The sequence below is a fragment of the Emydura macquarii genome, unplaced genomic scaffold (genome assembly GCF_026122565.2).
Source record: "Emydura macquarii macquarii isolate MOO-44397 ecotype Brisbane River unplaced genomic scaffold, CSIRO-AGI_Emac_v2 contig_968, whole genome shotgun sequence".
Taxonomy (NCBI): Eukaryota; Metazoa; Chordata; order Testudines; family Chelidae; genus Emydura; species Emydura macquarii.
Genome location: NW_027131105.1, coordinates 8,720,193 through 8,737,162, shown reverse-complemented (window position 1 = coordinate 8,737,162; position 16,970 = coordinate 8,720,193). Strand labels below are relative to the sequence as shown.

The window sequence follows — 16,970 nt, the reverse complement described above, 5'->3', positions numbered from 1 at the left end:
GGTCAGATTAAATTATCTTCTATCTTAAAGTCTAAGAGGTCCAGGGGAAAGGTAGGGGGCTCAGGAACTCCTGGCAAATTCTTGCAAAAATATAATTCAATAAAGTCAAAATTATAGATACACAAGGTAAGACCTATAATGGTGTGTTCTTTTAACATCACCATATGGTTATAACCTGATGAACCCAGTTAGTAGTTCAGTATAAACAAGTGCAGAATGTGAGAGTTGGGGTATGAAGCACCTCAGGCCTCCTCTGCCTTACCCCAGCTTCCAGACTGCTTTTCTAGCATTTCCTCACTTCCCATTTCAGCTGAGTTTCATCCCATTTGCTGAGAGACCCACCACTCTTGATGGTCACCCAGTGGGAATCTCAGGAGAGGTTCAATTGTTAAAACAAGTATTTCAGGAATCAGAGGGCTGGAAGGGACCTCGAGAGGTCATCTAGTCTAGTCCAGTCCCCTGCACTCGTGGCAGGACTAAGTAATATCCAGGTCATCCCTGACAGGTGGATGTCTAACCTGCTCTTAAAAATCTCCAATGATGGAGATTCCACAACCGCCTTAGGCAATTTATTCCAGTGATTGACCACCCTGACAGTTAGGAAGTTTTTCCTAATGTCCAACCTAAACCTCCCTTGCTGCAGTTTAAGCCCATTGCTTCTTGTCCTGTCCTCAGAGGTTAAGAAGAACAATTTTTCTTCATCCTCCTTGTAGCAACCTTTTGTGTACTTGAAAGCTGTTATCATGTCCCCTCTCAGTCTTCTCTTCTCCAGGCTAAACAAACCCAGTTCTTTCAGTCTTGCCTCATAGGTCACGTTTTCTAGACCTTTAATCATTTTTGTTGCTCTTCTCTGGACTTTTTCCAATTTGTCCACATCTTTCCTGAAATGTGGCGCCCAGAACTGGACACAATACTCCAGTTGAGGGCTAATCAGCGTAAAGTAAAGCGGAAGAATTACTACTCATGTCTTTCTTACAACACTTCTGCTAATACATCCCAGAATCATGTTTGCTTTTTTTGCAACAGCATTACACTGTTGACTCATATATTTAGCTTGTGGTCCACTAGGACTCCCAGATCCCTTTCCGCAGTACTCCTTTCTATGCAGTCATTTCCCATTTTGTACGTGTGCAACTGATTGTTCCTTCCTAAGTGGAGTACTTTGCATTTTTATTGAATTTCATCCTATTTACCTCAGACCATTCTCCAGTTTGTCCAGATCATTCTAAATTATAATCCTATCCTCCAAAGCACTTGCAACCCCTCCCAACTTGGTATCGTCCGCAAACTTAATAAGTCTACTCTCTATGCCATTATCTAAATTATTGATGAAAATATTGAACAGAACCGGACCCAGAACTGATCCCTGCGGCACCCCACTCATTATGCCCATCCAGCATGACTGTGAACCATTGATAACTACTCTCTGGGAACGTTTTTCCAACTAGGTTTGCACCCACCTTATAGTAGCTCCATCTATATTTTTTTTCCCTAGTTTGTTTAAGAGAAGGTCATGATGAGGTTAATATTACTGCACCTAATTCTAGTTGGCTGTTAGCTTAAGTTGTAAAGATCTGGTTTTTTAGCCCTCTTGCCGCATGTGTGCTTTAGCTGAAAAATATGTCTGTGTGCATGCAGCTATGGAGTCATTACGCTTTGGAGTAATGATCTGTGACTTGCAGCTGCCTCCCCTCCTGGACAGATCTGCTCTTCTTCTGTAAGAACCAAATGAAGCCTCCAAATCATTCCAAATTTCCGTTGCTGGTTTGGTTTCCATGGGAAAAGGTCTGAAGTGTGCATGTTCTTCTGCATGCCTGTGTGCATTCGTGTGTGTCCACACTTCCCCATTGTATAAAGTGTTCTGTTTGAAGGTTACTCATCAAGGCCAATGGTGTTAAATCTTCAGCGAAGTGTGAGGAGATATAAATGAGCCACCAGCAATATCATTAGTGGACATTGGATTGCTAAACCAATCCATGTTTGCTCGGAATTGGCTGAATTGAAGATGTAGTTTCCCGTCCTCTGTTCTCTCTCCCACAAAGTAAGGGGAGGTCCAAGGAGTTCCTAACTAGGTGGATCTAGAAACACATTCTCACCTCTCAGAGTGCATGTAAACTGTTCCGTGTTTTGATTCTCCATTCTTCAAAGTCATTTTATTAGACGCTCATGGCCAGATGCTGATCCCCTGATGTAGGGTGTGAGATAGCATTTAGCCTTTATCTCCTCTGCAGCCACAGGTAGGAGCTGAACTCTATGCTGATTATTTAAAGGGGAGGGCAACTGAGCTGGCTGTAAGGAGGGACCAGAAAGGGAACTTTCTGTGGGAGCCAGGGGAGAGCCTGTTCTCTACTGGGCAGCATGTTCTCTACTCAGGGCACTGCAGCTTGGCGGTAAACAGTGTAGCAGGTCATTGTGGTGCTGACTAGCAGTAATTTCCCTGATCACCTTTGTAACAGATTGTGGCGAGGGCATGGCGGGGCAGCAGCAAGATAGGGGAAAGATCCATAATACCAATGCTATGGGAAGCCTGGAGAGGGCCTGGATTAATCAAGATCTAAAGCAATTAACATTGTTCCCTGCCCAGCAAGAACTGGCAGTCCTCACTGTATGGCCATTCTGCTCTCCTCCTGACCTCCCAAAGGGTGTTACACAGCTGAAAAAGCACAATGGCAGGGGAGTGAGTTTTATGTGGGGGGTTGAAGCATGTGGAACATGGTTCCTGACTGGAGTAACACGAGTTTCTCTTGGATTCTCTAGATCCTTTGTCCAGGTGTTTGCTGAAAACTAGCAGTTCCATAATTTCCATTTTCTCACACCAAAGACAATTCTTGTAGCCAATCCTATAGTAAACTAACTAAGAATTTACTAACTAGGAAAAAGAAATGGAAGACTTATTTACAGGTTGAAGCAGGCAACATATATATACAAATGAATTAGTTTGTGGTTCCAAAAGATGACAGATGTAGGTAATCTGGCCACTGAATGTCTTTTAGGGCTAACCCAGGTTGATCCTGGGAAGTCTCTGCATTTGTTTCTTAGCTCCAGCCCTTGTGAGAGTCCAAACAGCAAAGAAATAACTATTCTTTTTGTAAGCATCTTTATATGCCCCTCCCTCAGAGTTCAAACTGATGGGATGAGTGCTCTTACACGTAACTTCTTCATGGGTGGATGGGGCAGTCGACAAAGTTTTTGTCCTACAGTGGCCCTTTTGGTTTTGATAGTCCTTGATGACTGGGAGAGCCACTTTACCTGCCTAAAACAACGAGAGTCCTGTAGCACTTTAAAGACTAACAAATTTAATTTCTGCAGGCATAAGCTTTCATGGGCTGTAACCTGCTTTGTCAGATGTAAGGAATAGAAATCAGATAGGAGGTATATATATACATATCAAGATAGATACATACATAGGAAGATAGGTATAAGCAAAGTCCATTCAGTTAGAGTTGTTGAGGCCTATTCAGAACCATTGATTAGGAGGTGAGAATGTGTGAACAGTGACAATTACTTCTTGTAGTGAGATAACCATTCCAAGTCCCTATTTAGACCCATTTTGATTGTGTCACGTTTGCAGATGAATTCCAGCTCTGCAGTTTCTCTTTGAAGTCTGTTTTTGAAGTTTTTTTGTAGAAGTATGGCAACTTTCAAGTCAGCTACTGAGTGTCCTGGGAGATTGAAGTACTCTCCAACTGATTTATGGATGTTACCATTTTTTATGTCTGATTTGTGTCCATTTATTCTTTTGCGTAGTAACAGTGTACATGGCCAATGTACATGGCCGAGGGGCATTGCTGGCACATGATGGCATATATTACATTAGTAGATGTGCAGGTGAATGAGCTCCTTATGGCGTGGCTGATGTGGTTAGGACCTGTGATGGTATCATTAGAGTCGATGTGCGGGGCAGAGCTGGCAATGGGGTTTGTTGCAGGGGTATGTTCCTGGGTTAGTGTTCTTCTTGTATGGTGTATGGTTGCTGGTGAGTATTTGCTTCAGGTTGGGGGGCTGTCTGTAAGCAAGGATAGGTCTGCCTCCCACAGCTTGAGCGAGTGAGGGATCATCTGTTAGGATAGGTTGTAGATCCTTAATGATGTGTTGGAGAGATTTTATTTGGGGGGCTGTAGGTGATGGCCAGTGGTGTTCTGTTGTTTTCTTTGTTGGGTCTGTCCTGTAGTAGGTGACTTCTGGGTATCCGTCTGGCTCTGTCAATTAGTTTCTTCACCTGTCCAGGTGGGTATTGTAGTTTTAAGAATGTTTTATGGAGATCCAGTAGGTGTTTGTCTCTGTCTGAGGGATCGGAGCAAATCCGGTTGTATCTTAAGGCTTTGCTGTAGACAATGGATCGTGTAATGTGTCCAGGGTGGAAGCTGGAGGCATGAAGATATGTATTGCGGTCAGTTGATTTTCGGTATAGGGTGGTACTAATGTGACCATCCTTTATTTGTATTGTAGTGTCCAGGAAGTGGATTTCTTGTGTGGACTTGGGGACGAGTGTTGAGGAAGCGTTGTTTGAGGTCAGCCATAAAAATGTTGGCATACTGTAGGGCCATGTGGGTGCCCATAGCTGTGCCACTGACTTGAAGGTATAGATTGGCTCCAAATCTGAAGGAGTACTGGTGGCATAGGGCCTGAGGAGAGAGTCCACATAGTCTGACAGTCCTGCTGTGACAGTGCCAGTGCCTGAGATGATGGGGCGTCCAGGATTCCCAGGTTTGTAGATCTTGGGTAGCAGATAGAATAACCCTGGTCAGGGCTCGGGGTGTGTCTGTGTAGATTTGTTCCTGTGTTTCTTCAGGGAGTTTCTTAAGTAGATGTTGTAGTTTCTTTTGGTATTCCTCAGTGGGATCAGAGAGTAGTGGCTTGTAGAATGTGGTGTTGGAGAGTTGTCTGGTAACCTCCTGTTTGTAATCAGATCTATTCATGATGACAACGGTACTTCCTTTGTCTGCCTCTTTGATTATAATGTCAGAGTTGTTATTGAGGCTGTGGATGGCGTTGCATTCTGCATGGCTGAGGTTATGGGACAAGCGGTGTTGCTTGTCGACAATCTCAGCTTGTGCACGTCCGCGGAGGTTCACAAGTTTAGAGCAGGCACTTTTACAGATATAAATCAAGCTTACATTTTACGTTGTAACATGAGAGACAGATATTAAAGTAAGGTTAATGCATGCAGCAATTCACAAACATTTTATAGAATCTAAACACATTCTTACAAGTCTAGCACCTATCTTGAACAATACTAATATATAGATGAGCTGGTCTGGCTTCCAGCGCTGAATTTGTGCTCAGCTGATGCCTACAGCCTTGGCCAGAGCTGGCACCTAGTCTGCCAGCATCACAGCCTTCCTTTCATGTGCAAAAATATATCTTTTACCATCTCCCCACTCCTCTTGTACACTTACAGTTTTCTAGGGGGAAAAAACCCAGTAGCAACCCTTTTATTTTTGGATCGGGAATTCAAGGTGATCTTGGACACTTGGCCAATACAGTAGTTTAAGCCTACTACTCTAAAAGTACAGTATGGCCCAACTCCTTCAAAAGATGGACTTTGTGTTTAACTAGCATTGCTCAAACAAGCTGTGCAGTTTAAATGGTTGTAAATCCTCCTGCATATTGTACTCAAACACATCACTTCATCCTTAGTCATCAACTTCAGTGGAGCTGTGAGAACTGGCAGCAGTTGAAGATCTGCCCCAAGAAGAAGGGCCATTAGGCTTGTTCTGATCTAGAATGTGAAATTCTCACCTGAGATGTCAGGAATTTGCACTTTGTTTGTTGTCAAATAATTTAAAAAACAAAACCCTAAAATTACTCATTCAGAACTGTTGATAATTAAAGATATTTTACAACAATAAGCATGTTATGCAAACGTGTTCCATATAGAACATCTTAACATAACCGCTCTGGCTAGCATGAGAAACTTGAATTCAGCTGCTGTTCTTGAAAACTTATTTAAGAAAACACTTTTAGGCTTTATAACTTGTGTATTGAACTTTTAGGATATTTCCTATTAGGCAATTTAGGGTTGAGTGAATATTTGACAGCATGCTCAAAGACATTTTGGAATAATTTCAGTGTCAGTTTTTCTTAGCTTCTACTTTAAGGCCCACTTATGTGAAGTTGCTTTCATGATATAAAACGGTAAAAGCATGTGAACTTGTTGCCATGGGTTACTGCTTGTGTATTTATAAAACCGTTTACTCTGCAAAAAATGAAGAACTGAATGCATATATTTTGCTAAATTACATTTATTAGAAGGGACTACAAAGGACTAATTCAGAGGTGAAGGTGCAAAGTTCAGTTCTTTTTTTAACAGAATGGATACATGTTTAAAGTAAGCACTTATTTATACAGTATCTTGTTGAGTGCGATACCAAAAGAGGAAGGAAATTTGTGAAGAATATACCACAATGAAGCTGGGGGAGGGAGAAGGATATGAAGTTTTTATATTTTCTTGCAGCGCTCCCAGTAGAATAAATATGAGCCATCCAAATCCATATTTTTCTTACAGATCTAGTTAAATGTATTAGAGTAACCAGAATTCTAAGTTTTGAAAAGTCACCAGAAAGGAAATTGACCACTATGGTGGAGATGAAGAGAGCGCTTGCAAAACCAAGTCTTCGTGTGTGCGTTGTGCATCCTGTTTAGTAACAAGGAAGCGGTGATGTTCTGTCAGCTACTTAGTGCTTTGACAGATCTGACACAACTGTAGAAATGCAAAAGAGAAGCTAGTATATTTCTTTAGAACATATCAAAGTGTTTTTGTGTGAAAAATATCTTGACTGCTATGGTTCCGATGTAATTAATAAACAGCAGTAAAATAATGGGTGCTGCTCACTCTTTCTCTGAAGTGAGGAACTGTTGTTTCTGTTGGTATAGAGAAGCCAGAACTTTATCCTCTCTTTTTTCCCCTTAATTTTATTAGTACCTCCTAAACCTGTCCATCTCAAACCTGGGCAGGAAAGAATTCCTCCAGCACCTTCTCGGCCTTTGCCAGCTGATCCCAAGTTATCAAGAAGCTTAGTGCCTGAAGAGGAAGAAACACAGACATCAGCAGGAGTCAACATCCTCATTGAAAAGTTTGAAAGTATAAGGTACATATTTATTCTTGTCTATTTCAATCTGTCGGGTTTTTTTTGCATTCTTTTGAAACTTCATCTCAATGGGAGGGAAATACACATTTATAAAATCAACAATTATTTATTATAACTGCTGTGTACAAATTCATATAGAGCAATTTATTTAATCATAAACCCTAAACTTAACTGAGTGTATATAGGGACTTGATACAAAAAGTAATGTTGCCTAAAAACTTATTGGTCTATATCATGCCATCCATCTCCAAATAGAAGACCCCATTGAAATCAGTGAAGGATTCTGTCTAAAAATAACCCAATGTCTGCTTTTAGTAGGCAAAGTTTAGGTCAGAATTGTTTTGTTATTACAAGATCTTGATTATTGTAATTAAAATAAACGAGGCTTCTGATTTTATTGATAGGAGCTTTATAACATTCAATAAATGTCAAGCATACTGTTTACGATTCATAGGGAGGGAAAACGATTAAATCACAGCATATTATAGAGCAGGCTAATGTACAAGCTAGCTTCTACAGAAACTGCATTTATTGAATTTGGTCAATTTTACTGTAAAATTGGCTGATCTTGCAAACCCTATTTATAGGAAATTCCCATTGAAGGTCAGCCCTGCAGGATAGGGTGTGGACTTTAAAAAAAAAAAAAAAAAAAGTTCTTTCCACTAGTTATGATATTTAAATAGATCAAATTAATGTTGAAAGCTATTCTTTGATATAGGAAATATATTATTATATATATATTAAAATTTCATCTCTCTTGCAGGAGGTAAACTGCCCTGTAGGGTTAATTCAATTGAAGAACAATGAGTTCCTGTCTTTAAGAGGGAAAAAAAGATGCTTCCTTCCTGCAAGACAGGAGAAATTTTAAAGGGATAGCATTGTTTCTTTCAATGGTTTTGTATCCTTAAAGCCTATTCCTAGAAGTGGCATGGCTTTGTGTGCAACTTTTGAATGAGTATTTGTTTGTCATTCTGACTAGAATTTTCAAAGGTGCTGAAGGGAGTTAGGGCCCAGCTGCAGCTGCCATTGAAAGGGAATGGCAATTGGGCTCCTAACTCCCTTAAACACCTTTGAAAATCCACACCTCCAATTCAAATGACCAAGGTGCTTCCTCTTCATTTGTAGGCAACCTATACACGTTCTTCAAAGAAACCAATTAAATTTAACTTTTAAGATGGATCCTGGATTGGACTCTTCCAAACAGCCAAGTTCAAGTGACTGTGAAGTGGTAGCTTCCTGTGGCAGTTCTACAAATGAAAAAAGTGAGCCAGATGAAAATGAGCCAGACATACTGTGCAGTGCAGAACTGTCTAATACAGACATAATGAAAATTAAAGAGCTAAGCATCGGGGAAAACAAAAGCTATGAAGACTGTTCTGCTGTGAATGTGAGCAAAGAGCCTTCTGGAGAGCTGCACCATAAGGACTCAACTGCAGAGCTGAATGGTAACGGTAAAATTCCCAACAGAGACAGTGGAATTGACAGCCCTTCTTGTAGTGTGGCAGGAGAGGCTTTCCCAAACGAAGAAGGCACAGAACAGAAGAAGTCTACTCGATCTGGGAATCCAACAGAGATGGAAACTGACAGTAAGGGTAACAAATCTTCACCTGTAGAGCAGAAGCGAGACTCAACGCAGGATGAAGATAGTGACATAGATGAGGGAAGTAGCGAGGAGCAAGAGACAGCAGAAGTGCCAAAGTTAGAATATTTAGATGTAAACAAGGTAAGATACTTACTTATTCATCACTTTCAAACTGTAAGCTTTTATTCTGCAACTAGCCTTGTGCTGGGTAAACATCATTTCATCCACAGTCATGGATTTTAAAGCCAGAAGGACCATTATGACCATGCAGTCTGTTGCTGTGTATACCACAGGTCATAACTTGTGGCTGAGTTAGAGCAGTGGTTCTCAACCTTTCCAGACTACTGTACCCCTTTCAGGAGTTTGATTTGTCTTGCGTACCCCAAGCTTCACCTCACTTAAAAACCACTTCCTTACAAAATCAGACCTAAAAATACAAAAGTATCACAGCACACTGTTACTGAAAATTGCTTACATACTCGTTTTTACCATATAATTATAAAATAAATCAATTGGAATATAAATATTGTACTTACATTTCAGTGTATAGTATATAGAGCAGTATAAACAAGTCATTGTCTGTATGAAATTTTAGTTGGTACTGACTTTGGTAGTGCTTTTTGTGTAGTCTGTTGTAAAACTAGGCAAATATCTAGATGAGTTGATGTACCCCCTGGAAGACCTCTGTGGTATGCATACCCCTGGTTGAGAACCACTGAGTTGCAACATCTCTTTTAGAAAGACTTCCAGTCTTGATTATCACTTGACTGCAAGTGACTGAGAATCCACCACATCTTTTGGTAAGATGTTCCAATGGTTAATTGTACTCAAAGCTAAAAACATGCCCCTTAGTTCCAGTTTGCACTTGTCTAGCTTCAGCTGTTGGATCTCTGGCTGCAGGAGTCTACCTCTGTGGAGCTCCTGGCAGGCCAGGGCCTCACATATTCATATCTGAAATCATAGCCTTATGAAGGTACTTGCACGTCATTTTGAGGTCTTTGTTGTATTTTTGTTTATAAAGAAGGTTGTGCCTCTTTCTCTGTGATTTTTATATATTTTGCGTGGAAATGTTGCTTATTAAGGGTTGGATCTTTGTAAATTACATTGTTTTAAGTTGGTCATACATTTGAATACAGTGTGCAAAGGATCCTGGCCTAGAGCAGTATTAATGAACTTGTGACAAACAAGGAGTGGTACTGGTTAGGGTCACTGTTCCAATGATTCTCTGTAGCTAGAAGAGAACCTCCTGGAATACAGAATATTGTAGCACTGGCTGTTGTGTACATTGCTGCAGCTGTGAAACTTTATATGAAAGGAATATGTAATTAACTATATTTACCAAACCTAGTTGTAGTAGAATTGGTTGGAAAATTTTCCAACAAAAGATAAAATGCTGTTGCACCTATTTGCTTGATCAACTTACACCATCTCATATTAACACAGGGTCTGGCCTCATTGTATAGAATTTATAATAAAGTCACTGTTATAGAGCAAAAAATATAAGGTCTGATTCTTCTCTAAAGTGAAGATGTAAATGGGTAGAAATTCACTTGAAGACGAAGCCGTAATACCAGTGTGAATGAGAAGAGAATCAGATCTCTGGATTCAGAAAAATTAGTACCCTCCACTTCCAAAGGCAAATGTAGCAACCCAAGTGAATCTTGTGGTGATGGGCTCAGAACTTGTTAATAATGTTTGTAAATCCAAATGCATCAAGCACATTATTCTTCCTATAGAACCATCAGTTACTAGTTTGAGTCAAGTCAGAAGGAAGGACAAAAACATTGAGTTTTGGTGTCACTGAGGCCATTAACTTAAGAGTAATAGCTGACTTAAGGCAAAACTTGAAAGTTTATTCTGGCAAATGCTGCTTCTCAAAGTGAAGATTGTTTACGTTTCCAAGCAGCATGATGACTGAATACACAGTCCACTCTGTCAAACAAAACTTTCCAGGGTAATTATAATAGTTTATATTTACGTAGTTAGAATTTTTCATCTGAAGGATCCTAAAGTGCATTAAACTAACTGATGCTCAAATGTAACGGTCTAGGAGACAGCTTCACCAACTGTAGAAGTCCACCAACTCTGAACTGGACAGCAGCAACTGTTCAAGAGTATAAACAACACAGGAATGCCACAATTTCCGAACAAATACTGAGATAAAAGAACCACGGTCTGGCAGATAGTGGAACCCTGAGCAATAACTGATGTGGGTTTCATAAACCACATCTATCTGGACAAACATGGTGATTGTTCTGACAGAACTACACCATCAGTCAATGAAGGGAAAGCAGGAGAGGAGATATATTTGGTTTTGCCTCCCTGTGAATCTTCTGTAGTTCACAACCACTGCAGAGACTGTAAGAACCATGAACCTGACACAGACTTTATAGCATCTGCATTGGACAATGAGGACTTTATAAAGTCTATGTCAGCTCCATGGCTACTGTGGACATGCTATGGTTTGAAGTAGCTGCTGTGGGTTTAAATATTTGCAGGGAGTCAAAGTTGGAGTTGTTCAGAAATCAGGGTATGGAGGCTTGAGAAGCTGAATCAGAAGCCTGTCTGGACATCCAGGAGGGCTACAGGATCTGCTAAGGCCAAAGGAAATCTGCAGAGCTTCAGAGCTCTGCAAGGACTCCTTCCATGAGTGAGGACTAGAGGGAAAGCCCTTTGGAACACAGGACTGCATGATTCATCAGAAACAGCTGGGGAAGGATTCAGAGAAAGGGACATGGTGAAGATCTTCAGGTCTGCTGGATCCCTGACCTATGGAAGTGGGCTCCCCTTTACTCTCTGGCTCCCCCAGGCCTTGATTTTTACTCGTTTTCCTAGCTTGTTTCTAAGCAGGCCTTCTAAACCTCAGAAAACTGGCTGCAGTTTGTAGTAGGACCTCAGAAAGTCCACATTCTAGTCTGCCAGTATTGTGAGCTTATGTAAGGTTTATAAAAAGTTCACACAGACTTTATAAAGTCTTCATTAGACACATGGTTGCCACCAGGAACTGCAGCAAGTCTTGGGGACTTAAGAAGAGCTGCACTGAGGCAAAGCTGAGAGGAGGAACAGGGTACAAGGTATAGAACCTGAGGAAGCCTGGGAAAGCTGGGAAGTGGAGGGGAGATAATGTGGGAAAGCCAGCTGAGAAACCTCAGGAATCACAGGTGGAATTCTATGGGGAATTTGAGCTAGGGATGGGTCACCTGAGCTGGGTGTGTTCGTCTTACTTCCAGTGAACCTATCAGTCTCCTTTGGCACACCACAAAGTCTGCAGAACCCTGGCTGGCCATATGCTATTGACCTACTTCAAAAATATGCCTTTACCTGCCTCATAATTGGTCCTGTGCGCTAAATCTCACTCTTTCAAATAAAAACTGCACTTAGCTTGTAAATCAAACTTCTTCTAAGATAAAGCATGGCTAAAATACACTTACGTTTTCTAAATTAGTCTAACAGATTTTCTTTTTCTATGTCCTAATCTCAAAAACGGCTGGCCTGAATTGCTATACTCTAGGCCAAAAGACCATGCAAGATCAAATCAGAACAGTTGTATGGGTATGGGAAGGGCTTGGGAATTTGGACAGCATCAACCAGAATGTTGGATGAATTCTTGAGCACCACTGTACATCAGACACAAACATCTCCACTGTGCTGCAAATGGCTTTGCTTACATAGAACACTCTGGACTCTAATCCTACTAGTAGGGCTTTCTGAATCAAACATATGCTGCTTCTGCTTGTTTATTTGTACTGAGGTAGTATCTAGGAACCCCAGTCACGGGCCAGGACCCATGTGTTGTATTTCTTTGGTCTCCTGTGATAAACCTTCATAGTTCTGTCACTTAATTCCAACACCAGAACTAAAAATGCAACAGTATCAGATTGCTGAAAGGTTTGGATGGTTCAGGAGATCGGAGCCTTACACCGCAGTTCATTGCCTTAAATTGAGTTGATAGTAACAGAAAGTTGTTACAATCTGAGGGCTGTTCATTGGTCTTTGTGAACTGACATTGTGGTTCAGTCCATCCTCTCAGTGTCACTTTAACAAAATCCCCACAACACCAGAGGCTGTCAATCAGGCACTTTTCACTGTAGTCAAAAAAAAACAAAAAAAAACCACTGCTACCCCCCTCCCCAATTTGCAAGGTTTCTTTGAAGACTAAATTCAGATAGTTGAACCTCGGGTTTCCAAACAGAGAAGGAAGATCTGTGGATTTATTTTTTCTATTGCAAACTGAAGACTTAATGGATGTAAAACATGACAAAGCGAATAATGGACACAGTCTCTCTTGTAAAATATATAGTCAAGTCAAATTGATCTCCCTGAAGAATTGTTTTTGTAAGGAATGTAGGATCACATCAGATTTATCCCTCGTATAATTGCAGTAGGATGAATTTGGCTCATTATAGAGATGTTCGTAAAGTGCACACACCATTATTTTGTAAGCTATTTGAGATCTAGGGTGCAGCATTTATAACAACACACTTTTGCTCCTCTTAGATCATTTATGTAATTAAATATATATGTAAAGTTTACATTGTGGGTTTTAAACAACATAAATCATTGTATTTGAAACTAAAGCTAATTGTTGCTTTGCTTGATGCTTTGAGTAGGTTTGGGAATCTGCAAATAGAGACTTAACTTTTGCAATTTAAAAGAGAACTTTTGAAGGGAAGGAATTATAACTATAGCCAGGAATGAAAGTCTCTTGAAAACATTGCTTTTGTTAATTTTCTTCCAAGCCGCCTTATCTAAATGAATGTTTACTTGAGGTGTGTACTGTATTGTATGGGGTGTATACTTATCAGCCCCTGTTCAAAGTAAACTGACCTCTGCAGCTAGCAAATGTGGGAGCTTCTTGGAATTCATTGACTCTGCAGAGATTGCTACCCCAGCTGAGGATGTAATTTTTACTGGAGCACATCTGTATATAGCCAATTGCTATATTACATTGCCACGTTGTTCTCTCTTCCACTGCCTTGATTCTGCTCCCTTTGACTATTATGGTTGTTGGGCACTATGGAATGAAGTGGGAAAAGTCCAGAGCATGCTCATTGCTGCACCTGACCCCCTTGTGGGTAGAACTGGGAAGGTTTCTTAGGCTGACCTGTTCCATTGCTGCTCATTTGGGAGCTGTCAGCTACTGAGAGTTTATTTCACTCTCATCAAAACCAGTTATTGTGTGGATGGGAGGTTTCCCTTGAAAATAAAAAGCTCCTGCACAGCTGTAATGGAGAAAGGAAACATCAGTCACCATCAGCTCTTGTGATTATGGATTTAGAAAAAAAAATCATGCCACAGGTTGGACCTGTTTCTTCCTGCTTCTTCTCTGCACTCACACCCATACAAATGCCTCAGTCTTTGCAGCCTCTCAGCAGAGGTAACTCGTAACTGTGGTAACATTCGTGTCTCTGAAAAGCCTTGTATCCTGTAGTCAGAATAGGGTGCACAGTAATTACAGCTGCCGGTTGGTTTAATGATGACTTGATGATTCCGAATCCATTAAATAAAGGAGAGCTCCTCAATAATTGCTGAGCTTTTTTTCCCCCCTCACTGTACTTTTCAAACTCCTCCTCCTCAGGAACTTTTAAATCAATAATCCTGTGTTGGTGAGGTACTGTTTTCTACCGTGGAGCTTGTATTGTTCTCTTTAGTTTAGTTTTAAATGTCCTATGGTTTCCCTTTGGAGTCTAACACATCTCATTCTCAGCACTCTATTTTAAAAGTAATTGGGATTTTTATCTGTCTTTCATCAAAATGAAAATGGACAAGGGGAGCTTATCAGTTTTGACAGTGTCTCAGAAAACGTCAGTATTGCAGAAATTGAGACATGTTAGCCGTAATACTTACAAGAGAGGGAATGCAATGAAAGTGGGATTGATGCCACTATCATTTTCTGTAGACTATTAATTTCAGGATTTTGGGAGGGAACTACTGCTTGGTGTGGACTGAGTAAAACTTTTGAAAGTGAGTAACACTTTCATGTCTTTTTATTTAAATGTTCGCAGTAAAAAAGAAAAAATAAATACAGAAATTCTCTTTGTCCCCTTCCTCCCCCCACCCCGTTGTCCATCACTGTACTATCTGGGTGCCTTTCATGTAAAATAGATAGCAATAGCAAAGCCTCTAGGGGACTTCATGGAGTCTCGGCCTATCTCCCTTTTTTGGGTGAAGTCTCAGCTTGGCGTAGAGATTTGGGAATTTTTTGTTTGTTTTTTCATTGATTCGTTTTTCAGTTTTCATTGGAGGGTGTCTTTTTGGATAGAAAGGGGTGTCAGTGTTTTGTTATTGCTATGATGATTGCAGTGTTGTTGTAGCCATGTTGTTTCCATAATGAGAGACACAAGTTTGTCTCTTTCACCAACAGAAGTTGGTCTAATAAAAGATACTATTACTACAGTGGGAAGACGTCTTCAAATAGGAGGGTTTTGCAGTGTTTCCTAGAGATGCTCAGGTTCTAGAGTCATTTAAATTCCTCTTGAAGTTCATTCCATAACTGGATACCCTCATTGTCCCTAGCTCTCATGCTCTTCATCCTGGGCTGTGTGATCTGCACTGTGTCAGAGGAGTGCAACTGTCTTGGTAGATCATAGATTGTAATTAGGTCTGCAATGCAGCTGGGGGTTGATCTATTTATTCCATTGAAAATTAGAATCAAGGCCATAAACAGCCATGAGAACCTGACAAGGTGCCTCTAGAGAGGCTTGACCATTGGCATGATGTGCTCTCAATGATTTAAACTGTGGAGGAGGTTCCAAGGAATATATTATTGTAAGATTAGAGAGGAAAGGTGATCCAGCGGTTGGGGTGCAATCCTGGGACTTGTTCAATTTCCTGCTCTGCCACAGACTTCTTGTGTGACTTTGGTTGTCACTTTGCATCTCTCTGCCACAGTTCTGCATCTGTAAAATGGAGATAATACCTCCCTTCATCACAGGGATGTTATGAGGATAAATAGAATAAAGATTTGAGGTGCTCAGATATTTAAATGCCCCGCACCCCATAGTGCAGTACTTTTTAGATATAGATCCTGCTGTGGCTATATATCTATATCTATACAATAGATTATTTCTTACAAAGAGGCCAAAAAAGCCCTACCACCTTTAATCTCAAAGAAAGATCTTCCTGTTCTCTTGCTATTTTCTATTCCCCTGAGCCAATGATACCTCTTGGGGAGGAGAAATGCAGAAGTATAGACTATAACAGTGTATGGGTTGGCTCCTGTATCATCCTGGATTACAAGATGAACAAAGTAGGCTTATTCAAGGGAATTTTCCATATTGGATCTCACTGCTCCATCCAGTCGAGCATTCTGCTGCTGGCTGTGGCCAATATCTGAAAAGAACTCTGCATATTTATTGTCTGTATACTCTGTTGAAAGTTTAATCTGTCTTGGTTGAAGATCTAGCGCGTTTGAGCTAGCTGAGTATGTGGTATATCAGATCAAAGTCAGTCTTATGGAATTCAATAGGAGTTTTGCCATTGTTTTATGGGAGCAGGACTTTTGTTAGGGTTTAGCTATAACCCTGATGAAAGCCAGTGGGGAGAGCCTTTGGTGAACAAATATTTTTGCCACATGTGTTTGTCATCTAATAGATTTACAGTCATAAATCTGTCCATCTTCTCTTGTAATAGTTACATTCTCTTGTATCTGTGTTTTTGAGGAAGTGGTGACAGTTACTGAACTGAGTTCTTCACAGTGAGTGTGCTCTGCCTACAAACAGACTACACATAAGTAGGGTTTCAGTTCCAATTTTGTGGCATCATTTACTGTTGGAAAACTTGACCTGGATTTCTGAGTCAGACTATTGGTCAAATTATCTCTGTGTGTGTTCTAAATGACTTTCTTTGCCTTGAAGAGGATGTGAAATCATTACATTTGCTTCCTAATCCAACCTTTAAAATTGCACCATTCTAAAAATTGAAACAGGTTTCTTAATTTTATTTCTTTAGCGGCTTATGTGCAATGGAGTGTTGCCTCCTTGTTTTCTAAGTCAGTGACTTTTAAAGACCACAGATACATCCACCTAATTCTCTCCTTTAGGGGGGAGTTGTGCTAATTAGCCAGCATGCCCCACCTCCCAGGATTTAACCTGGAGTGGTGGCCGTGTCTAGCCTCTTTCCGCTCCATTCCAGTAGCAAAGAATTAATTACCACATCCAATCACACCCTGGTCCCTGCTTCCTTCTTGGTCCAGGGTGGAAGCGATCTGCACTGCTCCATTGGTTGGTACAGTTTACTTCCCCTTTGGCTCTGGCTCAGCTGCACTGTTGTGTGGTGGGGAGATTGCAGAGCCTTGG

At 40.7% G+C, this 16,970-nt stretch overlaps 1 protein-coding gene across 1 annotated transcript in view; it reads left to right on the top strand.

Annotated features, from left to right (window-relative positions):
* Positions 1-16,970, top strand: part of FGD3 (FYVE, RhoGEF and PH domain containing 3) — a 175,612-nt gene that overhangs the window by 91,236 nt on the left and 67,406 nt on the right. Inside the window, exons 3-4 of the mRNA XM_067544164.1 lie at positions 6,923-7,091; positions 8,217-8,814. Of these exons, the coding sequence (XP_067400265.1) occupies positions 6,923-7,091; positions 8,217-8,814 (767 nt within the window). The remainder of the gene's footprint in view (positions 1-6,922; positions 7,092-8,216; positions 8,815-16,970) is intronic.